This window comes from Cryptotermes secundus, unplaced genomic scaffold, assembly GCF_002891405.2.
Source record: "Cryptotermes secundus unplaced genomic scaffold, Csec_1.0 scaffold655, whole genome shotgun sequence".
In the NCBI taxonomy this organism is placed as follows: Eukaryota; Metazoa; Arthropoda; class Insecta; order Blattodea; family Kalotermitidae; genus Cryptotermes; species Cryptotermes secundus.
In genome coordinates, this window is record NW_019726234.1 from 945217 (window position 1) to 969916 (window position 24700).

The following is a 24700-nucleotide window of genomic DNA, read 5'->3' on the forward strand; positions in this document are numbered from 1 at the left end:
CCGACTGTATATAGTCTCGATACGGTAAACGTCTTAAATAAACCGCGGGAAATTAGCCGATGGATCAATATGCCAATTTGAAGCAATTTTTATTTCCTTTAATCGCATATAAATTGCGATCCCAATTCAATATATTTCTTTGCCGCTTCCTGTGCAATCTGTCTTGTTGACGGAATAGAGGTAGTTGTTGTTACTCTAGATTTCAAGTTAATTTTGCGGGAACGTATAACTCCATGGACCCATAGGTCGTTATAAATCCACGCTTGCACCGATGCTTCTGAAAGTGTTTCATGTTTGTCCGCTAGGGGCTACTGTTTACAACTCGATAACAGCTGCTATTACATTGTGTGCTGCCACCTCGAGACTCTTTATGTTATTAGCCATACACGTTTCATTTCGACATTTCTGTTGTGATGCAGACTGCCAGGCGATATATCAGATTAAACCACTCTCTCTGTATTGCAGCGCATTGAATCCCTATTCGTAATTAATTTGTCCAGAAGAAGGCTTAAATGCACGAGTATTCCGAACGAATCAGATGAAAGTCTTCTTAGAGATATCAGCGAAAATGATTGTGGGTGTTGAAATCACGGGAAACTCCAAAATTTTCCAGAGGGGAGGGTAGGTAGAAAATTTGCTTACAAACTTAAGTTTAAACTGTTTAAGATCATTTTTCATGACGGTCCTAACCTGGCTGAGATTGAAACAGGTACCTCTCGAGTAAATAATGTTGAGCGCTGTTACTATACCAACCGACTGTATAACTGAATAACAGCAAATTAAAGGTTAAAAAGCTTACCAAACTATTTAGTAGTGAACGAAGTAACCAATATTATCCTTCAACAGAAGTCCATTTCAAGTAACTTCGCGACCGATCCTCTGTCAGCCTATCGGTCTCGGTGTCAAGCCCTTTTGGGGGTCATGACCAGATATGTTTCAGTTGTTTAGGCTCTTGCAATGATTTCTTTTACACGGGGCGGACCCCTGACTTCAGAACGGATCTGCCCTTTATCTAGTCCGTGTTTGAGTCATTGTCGCTATGTAGCTTCATATATAAAATTTCATATAAAAATTATGAATACCTAATTTACACGTACATATAAATAATATATACAAGGCCCTGTCAGTTCAAGCTTACCACAACAGATTGCGCCTTATCTTAGGTATCCCACGCTGCAACGGCAACTTAGACACTTGGCCGGTTGTGAACGTCACCGCCGCCAAGTTTTAAGCCTTCTATATTTCTGTGCTGGGCTTCGCCTTGTCTCATGTTGCGAACATTGGCATTTTTATGATTTTGTATGGCTTCTGCGCGCTGTCTGTATATTTTTTTTATATAATCACGTCCACATGGTAGTTTCATGGGAGAGTAAGGCTTAACCATTTTCTGCTGCCATGAGTCTACAAGCATACAGACGTATACATAAGTTTCATTTTCAAGCTCTCATCACGATGATGTTAATGTAAAAAATAAACCGACCAACTAAGTAACAAACTATTAAGTGGCTACCTTACATAGTAAGTACCTAACGAAATGATTGGCCGACTTACTGACACTATTTTTCCAAGTTTTAAAACTGCTGATGCCAGAATCCCCCAGTGGGTAAGAGCAAAATTAGGGGTGTTATGAATGGTTAAAAGCTTTAAGGGGGTTTAGTACGCACTTAAACCAGCAAGAAATTCCCAGGAACAAATGCCTGCATGAGCAATGTTCATGTGATCTCTACAACAGATGCTCTTCTCGGTTCCCATGCATTTCGATAAATCTTTCAGCTCTTTCTCGCAGAGGTGTGCCCTCTTTAGAATATTTCTCGTTTCCCTCGAATCCACTGAGAGATGTTCTCACTCGTTGCTGTAAAACATCTCAATCGTTGATCAGCGCTGTATAGACCAAAGTCTCTAGGTGATCCCACAGCCCAAAATCCAGAAGCGATCGTGGAGGCCAGCTGACTGGGCCTCCGAACTCTAGCCACTGTTCACCGAAAGTCTGGTTCAGGTGTTGACTGCCAATGTGGAGAAAGTGATTTGGTGACCCGTCACGCATGAACCATATATGTTATGTTATCATTGTTGAAGAGGCAGACGTTCCAAAAGTACTGGTAAATAATTAACCCGTTAATCTATTAGGTAAGACAACTGATCCGAAAAACTTGATCACCTGAGATGTCCACCCATATCTCAGCAATTATTGATTTGTGGATTATGTATACTGGGAATTTTCGCTCATTAAAGTGAGTACTATACCCCATTAGGGGCTGTAACCCATTTCTAACACACTGTATATACGTATGTTTGTAGCCATAACTTCTCTTTGGTCCTATATAACACATGTTTAATCCGTAGCTTACATTTTTTTTCCTTGGTACTACAGCCCCAGTGGGCCTAGGCCTACCTCCATGAACTTCTCCGTTCACGTAGCTTACATTAGACTCTTAATCACCGTGTGCACATGCCTGAAGCAGCATACACTGCGACTGTGTACTCTATCATAAAACAGACCACGACATATTCTCATCACTGCTTTAATGTGTTTTATCAGTAATGTACTAACTTGAAGAAAAAAGATTCTTCTGGGAAGCTAACAGTCGCTCAACTATCCATTCAGTTATCTGCCTTTTATTGAAATCAGAGATTAAATACTGAATTAATCATATTCACTCTCTCTCCTTAAATTCTGCAGATATATCAACCTATTTTAATGCAATATACCTCCTACAGACGACCTCCTCTGTGGTCTAATGGTCAGAGTTCCTGGTTACAGATCCAGAGGCCCGGTTTCGATTCCCGACGCTATCAGATTTTCTGAGAAGTAGTAGGTCTGGAACAGGGTCAACTCAACCTCATGAGGATAATTGAGAAGCTACTTCAAGGAAAGAGGGGCTCCGGTCTAGAAAGCCGAAATTAACGGCCGTGGGGATTCGCTGCACTGACCACGCGACACCCTCTATCCGCTAAAGTCGGCACTAACTTCGCCTGCAAGCGGCGGTTGCTCGGTCCGTATAGTTCACTTGCAGACTAAAACCACGGAGTTTGTTTTTTTGTACCTCCTACAGACAAGATTACTTAATGTTATTTACGTTGTTCCTGCAGCGACTATTCCGGGAGTGGTGTCCGTATGGTACATATTTCTACAAAGCACAAATATTCTTAATTTTATTATCCTTATATTTACACATTTCTTGGCCAATCTTATTTATGCGTTCATTCAACGTACACTACCCGTTCTGTTCTACATATCGTAGCACACCTGAAGTTACCAATAACAGGGGGCGCAACACACTCGTATAACCATCTCGCGACCAATATCACCGTTATATATGTCAAATGCACAATATTTTAGGAAAGGAGATCTAGGCTATCTTGTGTTAAGTATTTCCTTATATTATATTCTTCCAAATCTAATCATTTCAGCTGAACCCCAATCGGAGCTTTTCGTGTGTTGGTAGTCACGAATAACAAGCGCCGTTAAATGAATGAACGAGTCACTATCCCAGGTAGTCTATATCTAGTAGGATTAAGCATGCGATGGCGATAGGAATTTGTGTTTGGATTGTAATTAATTGGATTTTTATCGGTAAATCGAGCAATTTTAATGAATTAATCTTGGTTTTCCTAAATTATTGCATATGAATAAAAGGATCGTAAACTAGATCAAGGCCACATCGATCCAAATTATTCGCTGGTGATCATTTATGATAAAAATCACTTAATATAAACTCAAATTTGGGGCTGGTACAATAGGCCAGAAGTGGCCGGAGTACAAGGGACTTAGTTCCACCCCACTAGCAATAAAAATAATAGTAATAATATAAACTGTACAGCAGACACTACATTGTTACGTATACTACAATCAATCAGTTTTACTCATTGCACCGTAGGCCCCAAAAATTCTTGTACAGAACTCTACAGAATGTTCTCCTAGTTTCCATCTTTGTTACTTCCAATGTCTGTCGTTACCCATAAAAGAAGTAAAAGCATTCGTGCAACAGACCCTGGAGGCCCATAAGATTGTGAGATGTTGAGGCTCCCAAATTTTCTCTAGAAAGTCGGCTCACACATGGCGGTGAGGTCAGCCTTACGCGCCGGCCGCTCTTTACCCCCAGGAATATTCCTGGTACTCATTTCTGTTAGAGGCTGAGTCGACCCCAGGGCCATAGTGCGGCTGGAAGACTTAGGTACGTGTAAATTGAAAAAAATTCAGTCTCATCGGGATTCGATCCTGTGACCTTCCGGCTTGTAGCAAGTGCCTCAACCAACTACGCTATCGCTTGCACCCCCCTTGTCGTTACGCATTGATTGTAAATTATCGAAAAAAATACAATGTGTAGAAGTTTAGCATCAATGCATCCTTGTTTCTAGCAGACAAAAGTTACAACATTCATGCGATCGAAACATAGCAGTTCCTCGAAACACACAGATAAAATCATCGACATCTGTGGCATGTAAACATGTCTCGAGGTGAGATGAATTTTCCGCGTCCTGGACATAGGTCATTAACCCAATCAGTGCCGAGTTAGCGGCGTATAAGTAGGGAATGTGTAAATATTTATTTCCGCTCCTTAACCCACTCACAAGGCCTAGGAAGCCATTTAAATAAGTGATTTCCAAACATTGTCCCGTGGAAATGCGGAGTTTCTTGCGCGCTGCCAAGCAATTCCTAGAATAAATTTTTCTAACGGTGCTAGATTAAATAAAGTTAAATTGCTATAAAAATTGGAAACCAGAAAGCTTACCTATCCCCACGTAATACTTTCTGATTCAAGAAGGCTAATTTGCATTACGTTCGTCATTACGAAGTAATTTTCTTATTAAGAACATCTTTCAGCGTGTTTCTTGTAGTTTAATGTAACGGCTCGACCAGTAACTCTCAGTATATAGCGTCGAATGATTTTAATGGAAATGAAAATGAGTTGTAACGGAAGTCATAAGAAGTAACTGCGGTGTAGTTAGAGGTCCTATCCCGGGAGTTTTCTGGAGACACTGAAGAAACCCCGAAAAGCCTGAGGCGAGATGTTTGAAGTAAGTAAGTAAGTGAATGGGGTACGCGGTAGCATAGTTGGTTGAGGAACTGTGCTACAAGCCGGGAGGATGCGGATTCGAGTCCCGATGAGGTGGATTTCTTTTTTTAATTTACATAATCCTTCCAACCGTACTATGGCTCGGGGGTCGACTCAGCCTCTGACAGAAATGAGTACCAGGAATATTCCTGGGGGGTAAAGGGCGGCCGGCGCGTAAAGCTGACAACCTTACGGCAATCTGTGAGCCAATTATCTAGAGAAAATTTGGAAGCCTCGACATCTCACAACCCTATGGGCCTTCATGGTCTTTTAAGTAAATAAGTAAGTAAGAAGCATCACCATTTGTATAAATTTATTCGTTTGTTTCAATATGGTAGAAACCAAAACGAACTGCAAATGAAAAACGAAGTTTCAATTTTTCAGACAATATCCACGCTTTATTTTAAAAAAAGTCTTCTCAGAAAATAGATTCGTTTCAGTAATCAGGCTCATGAAAGAGTGGAGATGTCTTCGGAGAGGCTAGTTGCTAAAGAATAATACCCATCCTTGGACAATGAATGCAAAAGCTCAACTTCATAAGTCCGTGAAACCCGGAAGGACGAGAGACCGCCTGTCCCCCCCCCCTCTCTCTATGGCTCTAGAGCCCTTTGAAATTTGGCCGCTTTTTCAGGTTCTTAATCTTACACACAGTGGGTAGTTCTCCTTTGACGGGGGATCAGCCGGTCGCAAGGCCGCTACCTGCACACACACAGAACACAAACAGAATAAACGCACACAGACATCCACGTCTGAAGATGATTTGAACCCAAGACCCCAGTGTTCGAGCGGGCAAAGACGGTCCCGTCTGTACCGGATAACATAAATAAATATTGAAATATAAGAATGTTATGAGCAAATCTGGGGTAAAATAAACGTGGGAAAAATTGCACTGTATAAGAAGAAAGGGCTAGATGTGTGCACTACTTACTTCCTTACTTCATTATGGAGCTGAGCACTTCTTGAGTAGCCGCCAAATCTGCAGCTACTCAAGAATTTTATGGAACCCGAAGGTTCATTACCGTGTTCACAAGAGCCCTCCACTGGTCCCTATCCTGAGCCAGATCTATCCAATCCATACTATCCCATCCTATCTCTCTAAGATCCATTCTAATATTGTCCATCCACTTACACCTTGGTCTTCCCAGAGGTCTCTTTCCTTCTGGCGTTCCCACCATTACACTGAACAAATGCAGACCCAAGTGTTGCTTTGAACGTGCAGGAATTATGTAAACATTTTTTTTATTTGGATCTTATATTTGTTTTATTTATGGAGTACTCTGTCTCAATAGAAAACCAAATCTCTGACGCAGAAGTCGTTTAACAAATTTTCACAGTTTATTAAGCATGTAGCAATAGCTTTATATAACTTAGTATCTTGTTTACTCTGTGAAAATTTAATGTCTGTTATAACAGACACATCATAATGAAATGAGAAATTAAAGTTATTAATTTTATTGCTGTCCATTACTTTTAAATTTTATAATGTACGTGTATATGTTAATATATTTACCCACAAACTATTATTTCCATTAGTATAAAAATAAAATTATGGCTTTCCTAATAGAAATGATTGCAAGAAGTCCAGTGGAATATATGCCAAGTGGCGTTGCAAGAAAACTATGATCTCGATCGAGGAAGGTATGCTCCAATCTCTCAATGGTTGGGCCAGAAAAGATCCTTTTTTTAGAATAGCTATGGGTAGGAAGGTGGTGAGTGGGGGAAGGGGTTCAAGCAGGATCGTGAGAAAAGAAGAAAGAAGAAAAGTTGGCTCGCGAAGAGGTCTGGCAGTCAGTCAGCCAGTCCGTGAGCCGACGTTGGGGCGACGCATTGCAACCCGAAAAATGAACTGCGTTATTACGTTCCTCGCAAAAACATTTAGTGTTTATACTTATTTACGCGATGCTTTCAGAACAGTTCTCTACTAAACGCGAGTGTTAATTTTGAACACTGAATATCGAACTTCAATATGTTTTGAAAAACGCAGGAACAAATATACCAGTAATTGAGTTGTGACAACACAATTCGTAATGAGCAAGTTAAGGTACAAGTAACATTTATATACAGTGTGTGACATCTGGCATGAAGAAAACAGTAATTTTTAATCAAACTACATCTCATTCGAAACAGAAATGTCGAAAATGACGTCAATTTTAAATACCAGAGAAAAATTAGAAAAATTAAACTTCAACCATAAAGTGAATTATTAATACAATAGTCAGTTTTTTAATCTCATGAATACACACGTGCTAATTATCGGATTTCAATCGGGGCAGGAATGTCATTAAACATGAGAAGAATGTGGTTCAAAATACTATCTAAGGTGTAAATATTTATTATAATTGTTTCACGTAAGATGTAGATTTGTGTGCAATGTTTGTTAGTAAGTTAGTGCTTGCAATGTTGTGGTGGGTATTCCCTTGCATGCGAACTGAAAAGAAGTGAGTTCCTGCAACTGAAACTCTGCTGTTTCTGCCTTAAATTTCGCTATGGAGAAAGAAAAGTGTACCAACAGCGTGTCTCAGCAGGAACATTCCGATTTCGAAAGGCTGGAGCAAACTGCATGTAAATCGCCGACAGAAATGATAAAGGAAGAAGCAGAGAGTCCAGAAGCACGGCCATCTAGCACTCCTGCCGATCAAATAAAAGACGAGAGTGCGCAGGAAACGCAAGTAAAGCCTCCACATCTGCAGGAAATCTCATTTGAGTGTCCGGAGAGTGAATCTGCCCGCAAGAAGCTTATAAGTGATGCATTGCAACAGGAAGACGAGTTCCTGGAGTACCTCATGTCTCTTCCCGCTGCATCTACAGGCGCGAAAGAAAAACAAAAGTCACAACAAAAATCGGTACAACCTCAGTTGATGAGATCAATGTCCTCGTATACGGGAAATGTATCATCAGGGGGCGGTGCTAAAGTAGGCCTCGACCACTTAGATAATTTGTGTAAACTGATGGAACAACTTGGAGACCTGAGGGAACAAAACTCCAAGCTTCAGAGGCGCGTCCAGTACTTAGAAGATTTGAAGAACCTTCAAGAAATGCACAAACAATTGCAAGAGGAAACAAAGAGGCGAGAATTTCAGGACGTTGCCTTTCTGCACACTCTTCAACAGCACCGGCAGTTTGCGGCTAGAAGGCACGAACACCGCCGAATTGTTGAGGAGAATTTCCCTAGTCCGAAACGAGAAGGCTCTGAAGACAGTCTCGTGAATGAACAAGTGGCTATTTCTGCCAATAACAAGCGTAATAATAAATGCAAATCGATGACAAATGGCAGGTTTCGACAGTCGCTTTTACGTTACCAGCAACGAGAACGCAGCAGATCAGTCGGAATTGCAGAGATAAAACGACATAAAGTTAGGGGCGGGAGGTTTGGGCATGAAATGTGTGAGACAACTAAACTTCAGACGAAACTGCAAGGGATACCGGCCCTTGGAATCGCTGGTGGCACTAAAGCCAAAGTGTCCAAGTGGACTAAAGTGAAAGAGGCATTTAGATGGGAAAAGGCGTCTGTTGTGATGTTGCCGGAAGCCAAGTCACAGGACAGCGGAATTGGGGGCGGGGAAGATACGCGATACCTGAAGGTGCCTTGCGGCGACAATTTGCTAAGTGTAAGCCCCGTAGATTCTGTTATCAGTGGACACTCATCGTCAGCGTGCTCCTCGGTGGGTCAGTCTCCTGGCTACATGACCTGTCAGCACCCCCTTGCTGATTTTACCCTCCCACTCGCTACTACAATTTCTTCATCTTCATCTTCTGAAGACCTTGATATGGACCTGAACCTTGCAGACATGCTCGCCGATTACGGTGAGTTGTCATAAATTTTGTTGCATTCAATTGGAACACGAGTCGCTATGATTGGGGGGACGGCAGGTAATTTTGTGAAAAATGTAAAACGAAAGAAAAAAAACCAACATAAAAATTAGAGTACACAAAACTATATTTTACCTGTGGTTCTGTATGGGTGTGAAGCTTAGTCTCTGACATTAAGTGAGGATCATAGACTGAGGGTTCAGAATTACTGGGTTTTGGACTTTTTCCATCGTCCGGTATTCTAGAAACTAGAACACATAACGTTTCGGAAACTGGATCTGTTTCCACCCTCAGGTGAGGGGAAGACACCTACTCAGTTGGGTCCCTTAGAGAGAGTTAACTTCAATCACTGGACAACTATTGTCAGATTCAGTGACTGAGGTTAACTCTTTCTAAGGGAACCAACTGAGTAGGTGTCTTCCCCTCACCTGAGGGTGGAAACACATCCAGTTTCCGAAGTGTCGTGTTTTCTAGTTTCTAGAATATCCGACGGAAGAAAAAGCCTAAACCCGCAGTAATTCTGAGGGTTATACACCATCGTCAGAACCATTTAGAATAGACTGGGGATGTTTGAGAACAGGGTGTTGAGAATATTTGGATCCAAGAAAGATGAAGTGACAGGAAGTTAGAGAAAGATGCATAATGAGAAGCTTCATAACTTGTACTCTTCTCCAAGTATATAGAATGATCGAGTCAAGGAGGATGTGATGGGAAAAGTATGTAGCACAAAGGGGGAGAAAGGGAACGCACATAGGATATTGGTGGGAAAGCTAGAAGGAAAGAGGCCACTAGGAAGAACAAGATGTGGCTGGGTGGCCAATTTTAAAATAGATCTTAGAGAGATAGGATGGGATGCTATTGATTGGATCGATCTGGCTCAGGATGGGGACCAATGGAGGACTATTATGGACACGGTAATGAACATTCGGGTTCCATAAAATGCTGGGAAGTTCTTGAGTAGCTCAAGATTTGGCGGCTTCTCAAGAATGGCTCAGATTCATGAGTGATTGATAAAATGGAACAGCTCTTCCAACTTACAAATAAATACATCGGGAAGCAATTTCCCTCCCTTAGTCTGCTGAATACACTGCACTCAAGTCCTATGGCTGTAGGTAGAACGACTATAGAGAATGTCCCAAGAAAAAAGGTCACTATTCTGGGACTTCATAGTCCCGGCCATTCTAATCAAAATTATGTCTGTACATGTGTCCTATTCAGAACGGTTTCCGAGGTAGAGCTATTCCACTGTACAGACGAGCAACACGCCATGTGCTCACACTATTTGCGAACTGCATTGATGTAACGGTCGAATTATCTAAAATGTTTTATACTGGGTAAACTGTGTCAAATTTGTCATTTGAACAATAAATACTAATATTAGAAACATTACGTAATATCTCTTTATTAATAATTTTGCAACTGTACAGTGAAATATTTCTACTTCGGAAACAGTTCGGAATAAGACACATGTATATATAAAAATTTTGCTTAGAATGACCGATACTATGAACTCCAGAATATTGACCTTTCCACCTGGAACACTCTATTTATCTCTCAGATAATCCGGTTCAAGACAAAGTGAAATCACATATAGATTATAAAATTAATAATTGATGATCATAGTGTGGCTGAAAGGATTAGGTAAATTTAAAAAAATGCAATGACCTCATCGGATATCGAACCCGAGATTTTCCGGTTTGTAGCATAATGTCTGAACCAACTACACTACAGGGTGCCCCATACATAATAATACGGATTTCAAAATTAGATAATTATCAGTTTCGCGTATAACGCGAACGCTGAAGCTGAACTCCGAAATCCACTTTCTATAGAGGAACTGTACTATTTTAATATTACATTGGATGTGACCATAGTAGAAAGATCACAAATCACTATCTGACACACTTCTTTCGACTGAGCACTCCACTGAAACTATTCTGACTTCCAAATAAACTGTCAATTTAAGTCAAAGTCACAATTCGACTGACGGTCGGTCAGTCAGTAAGTCTTGGTGTCGTGCCCCATCTTGGGCCCATGACCAAATTTTTATTGCTGTTTGACAATTACGGTTTTGATTTTGCGGGGCTCCCTCTCTGACGACAGGAGACGGGTCTGTGTTTTGTATATGCTGCTGGCCCTTGCCAATGCAGTCTTTCTCGGGTCCGAGTCCCTTGGGACTTGTGACCATATTTTACTCTCTCAGATTTGAGACTTTCCTTTTCGTCGCCTCCTACGACTCGCAGATTCACGGTGGAAGCATTCGACCCGGCCTCCACATGGGTAGGTCCTCAACTGTCAATTATTGTTGTCTTCTCATTGTATAGCCCCGGGTCTGACCACAGCACAGAAAACACATCCTTTGCCTAGCAATGGCTGTATGTGAACCCACATAGAAAACACCTCTTGCAACATCGGTTTTATTGTTGTGCGCAAGTATAGTGGGCGTCGCATAGAAATGGGTTTACTCTACTGTTGGTTGTGTATTTGTTGCGGGCTTGTTTACCGAGTCGTCTCCTAGCAATGAGTCCACATTTCACAATAGTATTAACATATGAAGAACTTATTTTGTTCATCCAGTTCCTCCACATAACATTTAATTTAATCCAATCATTGTCTTCAATTCTAGCACCAGTCATTCACATGTTAATTTACTGGTTACATTTTGTATGACGCTGACAGTATCTGCTTAATGACTGCGCCTATAAACCGAAATAAACAAACTTCTTTAAGACTGAACTGAAGTGGTTGTGTAGAAAACAGCACCATACTGCAAGGTTTCTAGGTCCTATTTTCTGTCACACACTCATGTACACGTGGAATGTGAAGACAGGAGCGCCGTTCATGATTACATGTGGCAGGCTCCATGTGTATGGAATTGTACCCAGCTGCTGTCCGCGCCTATTTCTGGCTTCCGGTGACCGAAACACGACGGCTGGGCTTACGATTTGCCTGCCGATCTTTGCCTCAACTCCTATGATTCTGTGGCACTCGCCCAGTGAAAATTTAACCGACATTGAAAATGAGATCAAGGGAACATGTGACGTCTGCATCAAGGGTTTATAAGGGCCGCGCCATAGCTCAAGCGGTTAGTCGCTGGCTTCCCACCGCGGCGGCCCGGGTTCGATCCCGGGTCTGGTCAAGTGGGATTTGTGGGGCAGGTTTTCTCCGAGTACTTCTGTTTCCCCTGCCAATCTTCATTCCACCAATTGCTCCTCAATCACCCTCACCTATCATCTGAGGCTAGTACAATAGGCCAGAAGTGGCCGCAGTACAAAGCACTTAGTCCCCCCACTAGCAATAAGAAAAAGCTCTTCTGTAACTTCGGGGCAACCGAATATAAGTCACCGTGTCTTACAGTTCATTTGTTACTCTGTTTTTCTTGTGTTTATCCTTTGCAGCGGGAACGTACTTACCGAACCCTTGCCTATTAATAGTCATATTCGTCACAATGCATAGTAAATGATAGTGAGAATATATTCAGTCTTTATATTGTAAGTAATTTAACAAAACTAATAGTATCGTGTGAATGAAGTGATGAAACCAACAAGCAGGCCGCATGGGGAGGTGGCGGTAATGAGGGTGAAGTGGTGAGGCACCCTGTTCTACTTTTACTTGAAACGTTTTTTCGCTAGTTCAGGGCCCACGTGTCTCAACTGCAAGGTCTAAATATGCTTTACATGAATGAAAAAGCAGACTAAAAACCATTTTGTGGCCCACTTTTCACGCTCGATATAGAACTGCTACCTCTTGTTACCGTTTGATCTTTGCGAAATTATCAAGATACAGAGTACTTTGAGCATCATGAAGCATGTGGAAAGACAGAGATGCGGGTACAGATTACAACATTTCAAGTTGCTATTGCGCAAAGTTCTGGCACGAAATGAGCTACCTTCATTCCTCCACGAATTAAAGCAGTAATTAACAGATGTGAGATAGAATTTCCTCCTTAATCATATTTTATAATACTTTATAATTGCTGTTACTAATATTATTATTACAGTACTTCTATGTAGTATGTACTAATATTATTCTTTCTCGCCACATAATGACATAGCCTTTGCATATGTACTTTTGTCACATATAGGTTTGATTTTCATGAAATTATTATTATTATTAATTGTTGTATTATAAGCGGTATTATAAAAACTGCCTAATTTTGTATTATGTTTTTTTAATTTTTTTTGTTTCTCTCTACGTATTCGTACTAACTTTGTAATTGACATCTGGGCTGTTAAGTCTTCATGTAAATAAATAAAACTTCAATCGAATTGAATTATTATTATTACTAACGGGAATAATAATGTGTGTAAAATTTGAGAAGTATATGGATATGCTTACATTTGTATTTAAATTGTAAATGGGATCTACATGAAGAAGATATTTGAAACAGGTGTGACTTTGAAAATTACTGTCTTATGGGACGAGCAGACTAGTCCTGTGCTCTGAAATGGATACAGCAGGTTCCTCCAAAAAGATGGCACATGAAAACTTAACTGAGTGGCGCCACATCCGGAAGGCGTCACCGTCGTGAAAATCGAAACCTCAAATGGATAATATTGTTGCTCTTTGCCAGACTTAAATCGATGGAGTTTGAGTATGAAAACCAAGAAGACTTGAGCACCACTGGGGCCACGAATCTTAAATCTTAATGAAATAGAACTAAGTAAGTGATAAACTAACTAACTAACTAACTAACTAACTAACTAACTAACTAACTAACTAACAAACTAACAAACAAGTAAAAAGTAAAAAAGTAAAGCTATCCCTGTACCAGGCCGTGAAGGCCCATGGCGTTGTGAGACGTTGAGGGTCTCACATTTTCTAGACAATCGACTCAAAGATGGCGGCAAGGTTGTCAGCCGGTGCGGTTGAGTCGACAGCAGGGCCATAGTGCGACTGGAAGGATTAGGGCAATTTAAGAAATTCCAATGACCTCATCGGGACGTGAACCCGTGACCTTTCTGCTGCCCAACTAATTAACTGCCTATGTAAATAAGGAAATTCGGGAGCTATTCGGTAACCTCCGACGAGCTACTAAAAACTAGCAATGAAAAGAATTATTACATTCAAAATAAGCACGTACATACTTAGGCTACTTTTCAGCGTTGCCGCCACCGGAATTGAGGCACTTGTCATATAGTGGAATCAGTTTTTGTATATCTATATCAAAGAAGTCTGCCGCGTGTAAGCTCAGACATGTTTTGACACCTTAAATCAACTTCTCATTATTGTTGAAGCGCTGTGATCCCAAACACTTCTCCAGGCAAGCAAGCAGGTGGTAGTCGCTCGGAGCGATGTGTGCATCCACTGGTTTGACTGCGCTTTGGTTTCAACATTCACAAATAAAACCCACGTTTCATCACCTGTTAATCCTACGATATGATTGAGAAATTCTTCGCCATCTTAGCCGTATCGCTCTACAAAGTCAAAGCTGAAGCCATTCTCTGCCTTTTGTGTGCACCCGTGACCATTTTCAGAACCAATCTTGCCCAGAACTTGTGATAGCCTAGCCTTACTGTTATAATTTTGTAGATAACAGTACGTGATATTTGTGAAAATTCACACGAACGTTCTGAAATTGTGAAGCTCTGTCTTTCACAATATTTTTGTCAACACTTTGAACATGATCATCACTCACTACAGATAGCCGACCACTTCGCTCTTCATCGTGAACGTTTCTTCGCCCTCCTATTTTTGAACGTTCTACAACATTGTGTTCCAGTTCCTTCACTCATTATATTTTGGCTGTAAACTATGAATAATTCACGATGGATTTCCGCAGAACGAATGTTAATGTTTTAGAATGAAGAAAGCGGATAACAGGCGAATTTCTCTGATAGCGGGTTTATCAATCGCAGGACACATAATGTCTGTCTCTGTGGAGATAAGAAGGAACACTAGGTCGCCATTTATGTGATGGTTAACAAAGTAGTGAGTCATGTGACACACTACCACGCATGCGCGAGCTCTCCCTCGCTCCTACATTAGTTTCCTAAAATAAACGGAGGTTACTTTCCGAATAACTATCATAAATAATAACCTAATGAAGTATGTTTCTTCTTGAGAATCCTTTACTCTGTCAGCAATAAGGCAATTTACTTCTTTGCTTCCAATTTTTAAAAAAATTGCAAGTTGCTGATAGCGGTCTCCGTAAGGTGAGGAACTTGGTGATAATTATCTCTACCTATTGGTCACATTCGTTATAAATTTCGCATTGTCTCTCTCCCGTAAATAAAAAATATTTCTTAGTGTTAGGGTGAACATATCAAGGAGTAAGAGAAATGTTGACTTTGAGCCCATATGCAGATAATCTATTTAGATTTTTTTTTCTGAGGCGCTACAGCCCCAATTTGGGCCTAGACCTACTTCCATGAAACTCTTCGTTTCACTTCGGTTTACTAGATCTTACACACGCGGTAGGACTCCTTGGGCGAGTGATCAGCTCGTTGCAAGGTCTCTACCTGTAGACAAACACAGAAAAACGCACACAAACATCCATGCCCTGAGTGGGATTCGAACCCACGATCCCTGTTTCCGAGCGAGTGAAGACAGTGCATGCCTTAGACCGCTCGGCTACCGTGACCGGCTAATCTATTTAGATGGGAGGATGAAATTCAGACGGATCATACGTGAGGATGTGCACTGGAATTATTTGTCTCAGCGCAGGTTCCTTGACCAGACGGACCACTATCAGCATGTCAGTAAGAATTATGTCCCATGGATTTTAACTAGTTAGTTTAGTGTTTTTCTTTAAGTGCGTTGTTGCTGGAAGAGATTGAATTCTTAGGCTGTGTATCGATTACGCGCAGCTGCAGCGCGTAGCTGTTCTTGCGCGGCAAACTCTTTAGTTTTTTACAGTGTTCGTGTTCTACATCGAAGCGCGGCAGCCTCGTACGGCTGTTGATCGATGCTGTTCCTCAGTTCTCGTGAGATCACCATGAACACTGCGTGTGCAGCGGCTACCTTTATGTTCATGTTCAACATCGAAGGAAGAAAGAAACGGAAACGAAAAGTGCTTTGGTGGATGAAGGAAAGTACCGGCAGCGAATGCAATATGGAAACAGACTTATGTGAAGCATGACATTTGAATTAGTGGAAGGTACAATAAAAATTTTACGCGAATGTACCAGAACCAGTTATGTGAGACTTCTTAATTCGCGACTCTTCTCTTCTGTATGAAGCCAAAAAATTTTCATCTTCTTCTTTAAATCTTGAACTGCCATTTTCATTTCGTCACCTATGTCCTTCCATGCGTTCTCGAGTATACTTTTGTTACGGTAATTAGCACTTTTTGAATTCCACAATACCAGTTTAGAGTTATAAAGCTGTATGAGAGCTAGACAATTTTCATTCTCCATTTTTCCGCGAAAGAAACATCGGAACACCACAAGACCGCCTCAACTGAAAGCAGTGTACACTGAAATACTTTTTTGCCGCCGGACAAAGAACCGTTCCGATTTGGCTCGACACGCGCCAAGTTCGCACGCGGCAGTGTTCGTTCTGCCTCGCGCGGCAACATGATGTCTACTTTGTGAGGCAAAGCAACGAACATTGCATCGCGTGGCAGCCGCGCGCAATCGATACCCGGCTTTAGAAGGATGAGAACTATTAAACCTCTGTGAACAAGGTTAATTTTGAAATTCGGAGTTCATTAGAAACAGATGGATTGATGCGTATTTACTGTTGGCGCAAACGTAACTGTGCAGTTGATTTAGTGATTCATTTATTCGTGAGTACGTGCATTCAGGCATTTGACACATGGGTCTACTTGTCACGGGGACAGTATGTACATATTCACCTGTTGTAATTCGTTCAACCAGTTAGAACAACGTCACTTCCGCTCCTGTTGGCACTGCGAACGAAGTCAACGTCATTATAATAAAAACACTAATTCTAACTGGAATGAAGTGAGCCCCATAACCGGCGCCGGTGTCGCCATGTCAGAAATACCGAGCGACGTGTCGCACCAGCGCCCGAGCAAGTCTGTCAAGACTAATAATTTTAGTCAACCTGTGCGCATATGTACAACTAACCTGTCCGTCTCTTTGTACATACACCTGTCTCCTGTCAATCAGGATTTTGAGTCATTCTTGTACGTACGTCGCGTATGTGAATTTCGGAAATATAATTTGGTTTTTAGTGACAACTAGAATTCAAATATCCTTTTCAATTTTTGAGATACGAGTGTTTTGTGTGTTCATTCTTAGATCTTTGGTCTGAGAGGAAGTGGAGTATTACCGACGTTTCGGAAGTACATGTTGTCTCCGTCTTCAGGGTCGAAATGAGTAAGGTGTGTGTCAGATAATATCCAGGTTCTTGTTTCAATAGACCCATGTGGTAACGGTGAAGATTGGAACATAATGTACTCCCGAAACGTCGATAACACTGCCCATACCCACATGGTGCAAGGACCCAAGGAAAGAAAGACATCAAAAGTGAAACATCGTGAAAACCTAAAATAAAAATTATGCTCCATGTCTCTTGCGTGTTTCTAGTTTCCCTGTTAGCCTTTTGCACTGAATTGCATCTCTTACAGTCCTTGCTGATTAATACTTCTTAAATGTCCTTACTTATAGTTTATAATATTAAATGTTCACTACTGTTTCTTACGTAAACGTGCGATTCCTTGTGTGTTTTACGTGACTAAGTTTATTATTTATAGATACTTGATAGGTGTAATTCGTTAGTACCAACTGTTCCCCAACAAACAATTCAAACCCCTCTGTACTGTAAACATGGCACAGACAGTCTGTATTTATGACTGGACAGGCAGAGTAAGAGGTTAAAAATGGTAGTTTACCTTTTTGGTAAAATGGTGCTAACTATTGTTAAAGGATGAAATCAGGGAGTAACATGGGTGGGGGATGTATTATGCATGAGATAGATAAGATATGGATACAAATTTGTAGTCGGAATCCTGAGTGGGAGAGAAAATGTGGAACATCTAGGCGTAAAGGGGATATAATTAAATGGATCTCAACTGGACGTAGGGCATGAATTGTAATCTTCCTGATAGGTCTCTGTGGTGAACATGGTAACAAACGAAGGTGAATTTTAGAGGGAGAATTCAGTCATCAAGTCTGCAGCCTGAATTATAAAATATGAAGGGCCAATCCGACTTGCTTCATAACCTTCGAAATCTTCGAAACTCAAATTATGGCTTTTCCGAATATATTATGTAATTCCTATTGGTTATGTTCGTTTATTGTTGTGAAATATTTACCAAATTTAACCCAACCATCTCATCTATCCATCTATCTATCTAGCTACCTTCCTACCTACCTACCTACCTATGCACCCATATACCTACTACCTACGACCTACTACCCACCTACCTACCTACCTATCTACAGACGCCGAGCAGTGCGGACGTGTTTATGCATCGCTCCGTGAACCGTGTGTAAACAGTGAAAGGCTTACCTTACTCAGTGCTAAGGACCAACCTTACTATTATAGAAAAGCCAGGTTGTTTACATGTCTGAAAACCTAATTATATAAATACAAAAACCATAATTTATCAAATAACAGTGTGCTAGTGTACAACACGAAAATAGTGCAGTGCAACTGTACATGCGTAGTCATCACAGTGCGCTATGTCAACAGACAGGACAATGGCCTGTAGCTTCAACAACTGCACCCCAACCACAACAATGACCAAGACAGAGGATGAACCGATGACTGACAGTTTTCACAACAACAATTGCTACCAAAACAACAAAACCAACAACCACGACATCGCAGTAACAGTGAGAGACCAGCCTGATGAAATATTGACCCACAACACAGACAACACAAACAACATTGCAGAAAACGGAATCGTTACAATCCAGCATGGCCAAGAACGATAAGGTAATACAACACAACCAAAACCCTCTCTAACCACTCCTAACAACACAGCACCCACTCACACTAAACACCCTACCCAGACAACGACATGCCCCACTGAAACAAACTACACCCCACACAAAAACACGGAGTTATTTTCGAAGCAATAGATGGTCTTACAAGAGAGCAATGTCTACGAACCAAAGCAGGTAATATAGGAGGCATTAACACCAAATATGCATCCAGACTAAGTGGTGAACGGATATATGTGTACCTGGCCACAGAAACCCATGTACGGGAGATATGTGCCCCGGCAGAATCAAAGTCGACGACATATTCATCGCATGCAGGCCACACATCATGGCGTCTAAACGAGTAGTGCTCAGCAACGTACTGCCTGACATCCCCAATGAAACCCTCATGTCATTGTTGCACAGCTTTGGGAAAGTGACGTCCCCCATCTCCCATCTCTCTATATCCACACTGCATGCAGACCTCAAGCACATAAAGTCATTCAGACGTCGGGTGTACATGATCATACCCAACATGGAGAAAATACCACACACCATAAATGTGGAACATGACGGAGTAAGCTATGTAATATACGTCTCTTGCGACGACATCACCTGCACAAACTTCCCTAAACCAGGCCACGTCGAAAAAACTGTCATACAAAAGCCCAGTCAAGATTAGGCCCATTACCTTTGCGGACCTCCAGCAGGAAGAACAACGCACCCTCCTCCACAATCCGCCATCATAACACCGCCGGAAGCCAGCACGAAGAACTAAGCACCCACCATGGACAACACAACGATTTTCCTTGTACTTACTCCGCCACGACAGAGAATCGAACCAACGGAAAACACAAACATAACAACAAAGATGCTGCATAAAGATCACGTTCCCCTCACTTCGAAGCCTCAGGCTCAACAAACTTCCAAGCAGACATACGATCGGCAACACCATACAGAACACCACCAAGCGTCGGAGAGAATGGACGATGCAACACCAGAACCCTGCACTCCCCGCCCCACACCCCAAACCTTCGAAACTAAGAAAACTAACCGAGGATACAAACAACAGCAACAACATCCACAAAATACACATGAATCAATGGAAACAATAGAAGGAAAAAATTGCACTGATCTGGAATCACTACTTTCTGACGACACTGAAGATCTACAAGAGCCACACAGAAATACAACGCCAACAACTCCAAAAGACAAAACAAAAATAGCAGACCATAAAGCCATAGACATTCTATGCGACAACTTAAGAGAACAAGGCAACCATCCCATATCGATTAACACATTTTCACACTTCCTCAAAGCCTGTAGAAGACAGAAAACCCCCAAAATAGTAGCCAAAGAACACACCACCAACACTACAGAACTTGTCAGCACGCTGGAGGAGAATCTGTTTCATACGAAAGACTACAACCTACGTAGAAGGATGAAACGTATAATTGATAGTCTCAAAGAAACAAAAAAAAATCACAACACAAGAAGCGACCACTACATACCTTAAAAGATACCAACATATGTACTTTCTACGACTCATCATTATGGTCAAGATACTCACCCTCAACGTACAAGGCTTAAATGACTAGAAAAGCAGAATCACTTGCCCTTATATGCCAAGCGACAACGAGCAGATATTCTCCTATTACAGGAAATAAACCTCCTAGATATAGCAGACTTCCCAGCACTACACCATCTTCCCCCATCTACCAGAGGTATTAGAGACTCCTGTTGGGCGGGAAACGTCCGTTAATTTGGCTCAGTGACCTCCTTTGGAGATATGAGGTTCTTTTACGTGCCGTAAAGCTACGACACGGGACCCACGGCTTAAAGTCCCTCCCGGAGGACTTGTTCCCTGAATTTTTCCGCCCTTAAAAATTCGACGACCTCCGCCGGGTATTTGAACCCGCGTACCTTGAGTCATGAGGTGGGAACGTTACCCCTAGACTACGGAGTCCGTTGTCACAATATTGTTATTGTCAGTGCTTTATTTAAGGCTGTTGGTTATCAGTTTCCAAACCCAAGTCAAATGGGATTCGTGGTGGAAAGTGGCCTTGCGGCGGAGTTTCTCTGAGTACTTCGGTATCTTCTGCAAATTATCATGCCATCAACTGGTTAACAACCATTAGATATCTTATCCGACCTTGTACTAAGAGCGCTGTAAATAAACAACTTAAAAATCTTGTTCTGATCCACTCGGCTCTCACACAAACATGTTAGCTCTCTCTTCGTTGATGTTCCTTCAGTGCGCTCTTATGTCTTATGCGAAAGCTGACATATGATCTACTACAAATATCATGTTTATGAGTAATGGACCTTCCTATATAACACTTCAATTCTAAAGATTTATGCTCCAAGTTCTTCCGTGGAAGCTCCAATTTCTTCCATAGAAGCTCCAAAACACAGCGTTAAATTAAACTTTTAGAGTTAAGAACCACACTTGATATTTCGCTTTCACGCAAATAATTTTCTTATAAAACACAGCCGTTTCCTTCGTGGGTGAAACTATTTAATTTTAGTAGAATTTCGATTTTTCTAAAAATTGTTGATTTCACTTCCATTTAAGCCGCAGCAAGTTATCTGTTTGTAACATAAATCTTAGTACAGAACTCTTCGTAATTATAAAATACCTGTTTTAATTATGTTGCAATAACTCTGTGAGCGGAGTATTTTTGTTAAACAAACATGTGGATTTAATTGCATGTCATTTCACATTATCTCATAAAGTAGTGGGTTAAGTTTACATTACATAAAGGTGCGAATCTTTGAAGGATGTTAAACTGATCAAGTGGCATCTACCTTCTCAGCACAACAAAGTACTTCATGTAAAATCATGGACAAATATTCAGCCGTGATCTGAGTAGGACTCACAGACATGGTATCAGTGTGAACTTTAAGAACATACTCTCTTAGACCAAGGCCATGGGCCGCACCATAGCTCAAGCGGTTAGTCGCTGGCTTCCCACCGCGGCGCCCCGAGTTCGATCCCGGATCTGGTCCAGTGGGGTTTGGGGTGGACAAAGTGGCGCTGGGCAGGTTTTCTCCGAGTACTTGGGTTTCAACTGCCAATCTTCATTCCACCAATTGCTCCACAATCACCCTCACCTATCATCTGGGGTCGGTACAATAGGCCAGAAGTGGCCGCAGTACAAGGGACTTTGTCCCACCCCACTAGCAATAAAAAAAATAGACCAAGGCCTTTGGCCTCGAATTTCTATGTGGCTGATATCAGCAAATCGGTTCAGAAATTGGAAACAAAGTCGGATTAAACCAAGTTCTGATTTCATATTAAAACTTTAAAACGGACTTTCTTATAAGTGTTATATAAAAATTCAATTCGGACCTCACAGAAAACACATTATGTCTCTGCTAGAAGGTCAGGCTATTAAAGTTGTTTAGCGAAACAGTCGCTGTTTACCGTGAGAACCATACGAAATATGCAAACGCATATTGTGAGCAGAATGTAAAGTTTCGGTATACGAAACATGTGGCACTTATAGCAACCACTGGGCTTTATAGGGTTAAGCACACCACATAATTGCAATGTTTGTAATTGTCAATAAGAATCATATAACAGGACCAAATAATGTAGTCTCGTTTAAACTGTTACAGTGACAAATTTCGTGTTCCCTTATTTCAGTGTTTCTGCAGTCATCATAATGAAAGGAATTGCTTCAAAATTTATGTACGTAGTTTATTTCAGTAACTGTGACTAATTCAGGCTATATATATATATTTTTTCTGTGGCGCTACAGCCCCAATTTTGGCCTAGGCCTACCTCCATGAAACTCTCCGTTTCACTTCGGTTTACTAGATCTTACATATTCGGTAGGACTCCTTGGGCGAGTGATCAGCTCGTCGCAAGGCCACTACCTGTACACAAACACAGAAAAACGCACACAAACATCCATGTCCTGAGTGGGATTCGAACTCACGATCCCGGCTTCAGAGCGAGCGAAGGCAGTGCATGCCTTAGACCGCTTGGCTACCGTGATCGGCCAATTCAGGCCATGTAGAATCGATTAAAAAAAATGAATTGGAAACGAGGTGGAAGGACACGTTCTTTTATATTTTAAGATATTATCCTGGCACTTGCTTGGGAACCGAGGTAGAGTTATGAAAAACCTCTGTCAAGATAGCTAATAATCTGATCCAGGTTTGAACTTAGTGCCGTCCGAATATAGATCAGCAGCATTATTGCTGCTTTACGCTAAGTTGTTGTCTTAGTTTTAAACAAATATACAATGGACGTAAAGAAATATGCAAGATTTCGAAATTTCTATATTAATATACATGCTATGAATTCAACATTGCAACATAACATATTCGATTGGACACCTTGTTAGTGAAAGTATAAAGTTAGAAATGAAATGTGTTATTTGTGTGACGCAAAGTTGCACGATCTTCCTGCTAAGTTCAATTAAAATAGATCTATTCAGTTTACAATATATTACAGTAGACGATAAAGACGCACAAACGATGATAATCAAATGAAACTCGTCCTGTCGGAGAACAGTCTAGGATAACAATTTAAAATAAAGGTAAATGAACAATGACAGCTTTCCTGTTACATTTTCTTCAAATAACATTAATATAATGTTGTAGAAATAACATTGTAGATTTCTTCAATAGAATCTGACATTGCAAAAACTAATTTCCGTTCCTTTGGCAAAACTAACTGAAAAATTTGGCACTCTCGAGGTAGGCATTTGATACCCTTCAGTACAAAAAACTGGTGTCACAACTCGAAGGAGTATTTATGGGTTCCCGTCATCCAGAATGCATTTGACTACATAAGATTTCATCATAAAATCAGAATTATAAAACATTTTGCGATCGCATTTCGGTTACTTACTGTTTCTCACAAGAACGGCTTTGCAAATTACATACTCCAACCTGTTGTTGCAATCGACATAGAAATCTGTAATTTCTCCCTAATAACCAAATAAAACACCTCTCCACAGTACCTCTATTGGTCAGAATTCCTGACTTCTCATATTTCCAAATAAATCATAGAATTTTTATGCTATCAAGAAGTTACGCAATATATCGATATATTCAGTCGATACTCTTATCGGATATTTCTTTCTGATACAATATATTAACGATAGACCGGAATCCTTCATTATCCCACAAACTTTCAAGAGCATATATTTTACTAGCCTGATATTCCTCAAACGTCAGAATTTCGAACATACATCATACTGGTTTTGATGACGGAATAAGAGTTGTAATTTATAATGTAATTTATGTAATTTATGTAATGTAATTTATAATCAGCACATATCGAATTTGTTTCATTATTGACACAGTTTACTGTGTTTAATTTCCTTATTTATTTTCGTATAAAATAGGAGAGACTTATTAGTATCTGTACTGCTTTTAAGAATGTTGTCACGTGTTAAGTAGTGACTAGACACGGGGTTTGGATTGGTAACAGGATTTATGGAGTCAACTAGAAGCAACTATAGGCTAAGGCTAATTCACACTCTTCACATTTCGCTACAGCACGCATTAAAACCTCTCAGTCTACTGTGTTTTTACCAGTAGTTGCTTGGTAACGACTTTCAAACATCATAGATTCTTTAGCTTTCGTGTCCATGTCCTTAGTGAACGGCGACTGGCTCACAGCTCACTACTTCATAGCCGCGACCCCTGGCCATTATCTGCCTCCTGCCTTGTCTGTCCATCACTGGCTAGTACGCAATGCCCGCAGACACACAATCGTGAATGCTGACCATTCGGTACTGGACTGACTCAACAGTTAGAATCAGAGTCAGAATTACTTTATGACTGGCGGTTTACCAACAGTCAGTTCGTCTTTGCACCAAGCCTCCTGAGACTCAAGACCAGATATTTTTTTTTGCACTTGAATCTTGGGATCATAGTCCGTATGTAACATCCTCCCCCACGAGAGGCTGGGGTTGTCTCTTAAGACTATGCCTCTCTTGCCTTTGTCAACTGTACGTATTGCACATATAGAGTGTT

General features: G+C 41.0%; 1 protein-coding gene across 3 annotated transcripts in view; it reads left to right on the top strand.

The window, feature by feature from the left end:
• The first annotated feature begins 2211 nt into the window (after positions 1–2211).
• Positions 2212–24700, top strand: part of LOC111864052 — a 102168-nt gene continuing 79679 nt past the window's right edge. Inside the window, exon 1 of one of the 3 annotated variants that reach the window (XM_023851008.2) lies at positions 2212–2231. Coding sequence is in view for 1 of the 3 variants with exons in the window: in XM_023851006.2 (XP_023706774.1) it covers positions 7544–8861 (1318 nt within the window). In the remaining 2 variants the exon portion in view is untranslated. Of the gene's footprint in view, positions 2232–6870; positions 8862–24700 lie in introns of those variants that run through there. The other 2 variants (XM_023851006.2, XM_023851007.2) reach the window with 2 other exon arrangements.